Below are 5,126 nucleotides of genomic sequence, written 5' to 3'. Positions count from 1 at the left end.
GGACAAGGAATTAAAACACATGCAGAGTTTATGGTTTAATTCGGTAGATTTTCTTTTATTAAAGCAGAATAAAAAGATCCCAGCTCAACAATACTGAAAGGATAAATGCATTTCACCCAAGGCATGACCCCATGTCCACAACTCAGGTGCGCCTCAGGGAGAACCAGCATCAGTGCCTCTGCAAGAGGAGACGAGAGGGCGGCCAGCTCAGATGCTCAGGTTATTCATCATATCTCTGGATATTAACTGCCCCCATGTCATCACAAGTGACGACAATAAACCCCTCTGTGGGGGAAATGTGGTAGCTGCAGGCAGGATATCTGGTGCCTTCAATGAGCTTGCAGACTGTCATTTTGAACTTGGTCTCACTCTGGAAGCAGAGAAGGGTGGAATGGTTTTGGCAAGCCACCTTCCTGAGAGAATTGCAAACACTGTTGATATTTCGAGGCCTCTCATGGACGAAGACGTGCTCCTTTTTGCAGGTGTTGTTGGCTTCCTTGATGAGTCTTTGTATGATCATGTGGTTGCAGTACCTTACAGGAACGTCACTCTGAGGGTAGTCCACGTGCAACTGCTCTAAGGTTGCTGCCATTACTTCCTCATCCAGCTCATTTTCCCAGAATAGAAGCAGCAGGAAAAGTATCACCATTAGTATTACCAGGGGTATGAGGTCCTTCACATCTTTTGCTCTAACTCCTATAGAGTAAGAGGAGACAGAAAATATCAGGGGGTAATCAGATTCCTCCAGCACCATCCCCTGACTTTGCTCCCCTAGCCTTTGATATTTTATTTCCTTCTCTCTGTTGGTGAAAATCATGCTAACCCTGCAAGGTCCAGCTGGAGGTCCAGCTCCCCAAGAAAGCCGTTTCTGACCATTTCAGCTCTCAGAGTTTGGCACTGAACTGTTCTCTAATTTTTCCTGTTGTTTTGTGTTTGTTGGCCTCCACAGCTCCTTGACAGTCAGTATCTCATCTCCTATTTCTCCTGAATCCCTCAGAATGTTTAACATGGAGCAGAACATACAGAAGGTATTAAAAGTACCCTTGTCTGATTGTTTTATTCGTATTGCTGAATGACTTTCTTTCCCATGATTGTTTTAACCTTGATCCCACCAAATTCAATATGCTTTTAGCGCTTTCTATTAATCTGTTCTTCCTAGTTCCTTCCTAATCTCTCCCTCTGTCAGTCTTACTTGGTTCTGTGCTACATCCTCTCACCTTTCCTTTTTGCTGTAACTCTCACAGGTAACATGTCCTTGTGATCATGGATCCAAGAAAGTCCTTTGTGTCTCACTGTTCCCAGACAATAACTGGTAGGGTGCCAGCTCTGTGTGGGGAGGCCAAGGGGAAAAAGCAGAAAGGGAGGAGCCTGTAGGAGGGGAGTGTGCTTGGCTGCCAGCGGGAAGAGAAGTTACTTTCAGAGGGACAGTTGGGTAAGGCAGGTCCTGAATGTGTCCTCACTAAACAAGTGTTGACATTTCAAAACATTTATTATAGTCCTGAAGTGTGCCAGATGCAGTACAGTTTATTTTCCAAATTTTCATCAGTCCTTACTACAAACCTGTGAAGTAGCTGTTATCTCCATTTCATTAATGAAGAAATGAGTTGCAGAAAGTTTCAGGTAGAGATGTGAGATGGCAAGAGTAATAAAAATCTCACTTTCTCAATGCTTAACCCTTGAACTCCAGTTTCAGCAAGTTTCATTCCCACGTGGTGTCCAGGACAGGGCAGAAACAATTCCCTGACATTAACATTAGCCTTGATAAAGCCCCGGACTCCTGGCAAGTATGGCAATGGTTTCCAATCTCTGCTGAACATTGGAATCTCCAAGGCATTTTTTAATGCCACCTTGAGGCATTCTGCTTTAATTAGTGTTGGGTAAGACCTGGGAGTTGAGATTATTAAAAGCTTTCCCAGTGACTCTAATATGCAGCAAAATTTGAGAACCATTGAATTATAGTATACTTGGGAGACCTACATGGAAAATTAGTAGGTGAGGGCTTGGTAAAAGATAGTGAGTGGCTCAAGGTATTGAAACAATAGAATTCTTTTTGTTGCCAACATCTCCCAGTCTTTGATATAGGCATGGAAAAAATGGACTTAATTGTACTATTTCTTGCTCTGAAATGATTTCTTTTTTGGAAAGACAGCTACATAGCCTCCTTTGTATGTATCTGTGTCTTTCTAATTGTCAACTAGAAAGCTATTTGGGGGTTAAAACTTGTCTGGGAAAGACAGAGAATCCTAGAAAAGACTTCAAAGAATGTGTCTCTTTGTATGCAACAAAAACAAAAGCATAATTCAAGACCATGAAAGTGAACAAGCAGGAGGTGATTATTTACTTTCCAGAAACTTTCATTCTGGTTGTCCTTTCACAATTCAAACTGCTCTGTTATGGATACGTGTTGCAAAAATGCCACAAGGGTATAAGTGCATAGTTACTAACTGTTGACAAATTTTTCAATTAACAGATTTTGATTTGCACACCATCTTGCAAAAACATTTCCATTGTATAAAAAGAACTCTTTCTACCTATTGTGACATGTTCAATATTTCCTTCCAGGACTTCCAAGCAACCAAATTACAGATGTTATACTAAGTTTACAGGCAAGGAATCAACCCTTGTTACAAAATTTATCCTCAACTGAGGCAACTCGACCTACCTCTACATTTCAGAGTTTTACCCTCCTGAAATAGAGTTGTTTAATAGTGCTGGCAGCCTTGGAGAAAACATTTGTAATGCCTAAAACCAACTAAGGATTAACATCTAGAGATAAGGATTTCCTCCATATCAACAATAAAAAGACACAAAAACTCCAGAGGAGAAAAGATTGTCAAAAGTTATAAAAAGTCAATTTCAGAAGAGGAAGCGAAAATGGATGACGAACAATGCTTAACTTCGTTAGTAATCAGATAAATGGAAATTAACATAACCAAAAGATATCGATTTATAACCATTGGATTATCAACAATTAGAAAATCTAATATCAAGTGCTGGAAAACATGTTACAGGGCAGGAGAATTGGTGTAGTGATATTGGAAACTAATCTGGAAGTATTTGGCAAAATTATAAATGGGTATAATCTGAGACTTTGTAAGCCTGTCCTGGGCATAGACTCCAACATAGTTCTTCCAGATGGAGTACGTGCAGGGATGTTCATCATGGCATAACTGGTGGCAGAAAAGAGCTAAAGGTAACTGAAATGTCCCTCATGAAGGGGATGGACAGGTAAACATGTGTTACGTACATAAAATAAAATAGTATAAAACAGCTTCAAATAATGCACTAGCTTTACAAATAGCAACAGGCTATTTGGTGTGGTGTGAAAAAAAGAAACAATGAAAATCATTTCCAGTTGATTTAAATTGAAAACACGCATGCTCCAAAATAATATAAAAAATTTTCCAAGGACATACAATATTTAAGTAGGATGGAAGAACGTGGATTAAATACTCTAAGACAGATGCCCATGAGGATGAGAGAAATAGAAGCAGGGATAAGGAATAAAAAGGGAAAATAATAAAATTGAATAAAACAAAAGAGAGGCCTAGCATGGGCCATAAACAGAATATGATCAACTCAATTCTGCACACCTGAAGAGGGAAGGGAGGAAAGAAGAAAAGAGGGAAAGAAGGAAGGAAGGGGATGGAGGGGAAAGAGGAGGAAGAGGTGGAGAAGGGGAGGAAGAAACTGGGCCTATTATCAGATGACTGCATTTGACCTAAAGTTCCCACCACCCTCCCTTTGCTAAGCCTCAAGTCACCCTCAGGAGACTGCAGGAGGCAGGTAGTGGCGGGAGACAAATATTTGTGCCAGGATGTAAAACAACATTAGTAATTCCCCTCACCACTCATTTTGTCAAATTAATAAGCTCTCCTCCAGGACTGCTAGAAACCGACCCAGCTCCAGTATTGTCTGAGACTAGGCAACGGCCTCAAAGGGACCGCAAAGGAAGCGAACACTCACTCTGGATGCCTTCAGCTGCCACGTATGATGTTCGACCATGTTGAGGCCACCAGTGGAGAGAACACATGGAGGGAGAGAAATTCTCAAAGAGCTCCGGCTGCTTCAGTGCCTTCAGAAAACTGTGGAGGTTATTCTGTCCTACAGAGGTGGTTGGCTACCCTTGCAAGACTTCTACGGTTGCCCCATGCCATGCTCACCTTAAAGTCACGCAGCAGATTGCAGTTTCCCCAAAATGGCCACAAAATATTTTCTATCCCACAGCCTCTTCCAGAGCCTTACCACTCCCTTAGCAAGAGGTAGAGTCTCTGTCCTTTCCTGAGAACCTGGGTGGGCCGCTGTTTGCTCCCACTTACACAGCATGGCATGACCTCTGAGCCGCGGTCACACAGCTTCCACTGGGCTGTGGTTCTCCTAGGACGTTGCCTCTGGGGGTCGCGTAGAAAGAAGTCTGACTGTGTCGAGGCCACACAGGGAGAAGCCACAGAGAGAGAGAGATGCCCAGAATGCTCCACGTGTTTCAGCTCCCCGTGAATAAAACCACACGCGAGGCCTCGAGCGAGAACTGCCCAGTTGAGCTCAACCTCCAGATTCAGGAGCAAATGAGTGTTGTTATCGTTTTCGGCCACCATTTGGGGGTCATCTGTAAAGCAGCCATAGACAACCAGACTAGAGGGCTCACCACTCTGACACATCTCCCCAAGCAAATCCAATTCCACCGCGTTTTAGCAAATAATAGATACCACGGACGTTTTCTTGGTTATAGAGTACGGGTTGTCTCGCAAACAAGACAAAACTAGTTTTTAAAATCTCCATCTGCGGTAAAACCCCCCAAGTTCCTTTTCAACTCCCCCAGCTTTCTCCATCTCTGCCCTGAGAGCCTCCCTTCTCCATGGTGCCAGCTCCTCTGTGTCTCCTGGATTCCACCTGCCCCTCTGTGCCCCCTACTTTCCCATCAATCACCCTGTGACCGAAGAAAGACCCTTCCTGAGCATCGAGTCAGTTAAAAACTGAGTGAAGTATTGTAAGTAACAAATATTTTGCTACCCAGCTGGTATAGATCTTATTCTACAAACTCGGGCAAGAACATTGGCTTCACCTTATTGCTTCTATATCAAATTAAAACGAATTCTAGGTCTTTTGCCCTACTAATCTGGGGAGAA

The 5,126-nt window shown here is 42.8% G+C and overlaps 1 protein-coding gene across 1 annotated transcript; it reads right to left on the bottom strand.

Moving 5' to 3' along the window:
* Positions 1-220: 220 nt before the first annotated feature.
* Positions 221-754, bottom strand: RNASE12 (ribonuclease A family member 12 (inactive)). The gene has a single exon (XM_067706193.1). It carries the CDS (start codon positions 752-754, stop codon positions 221-223), a length of 534 nt encoding a protein of 177 aa, XP_067562294.1.
* Between the last annotated feature and the right edge of the window lie 4,372 nt (positions 755-5,126).

Source organism: Pseudorca crassidens, chromosome 1 (assembly GCF_039906515.1).
Source record: "Pseudorca crassidens isolate mPseCra1 chromosome 1, mPseCra1.hap1, whole genome shotgun sequence".
Lineage (NCBI taxonomy): Eukaryota > Metazoa > Chordata > Mammalia > Artiodactyla > Delphinidae > Pseudorca > Pseudorca crassidens.
Note: the sequence above shows the minus strand (reverse complement) of the source record. Positions and strands in the feature narration are given on the sequence as shown.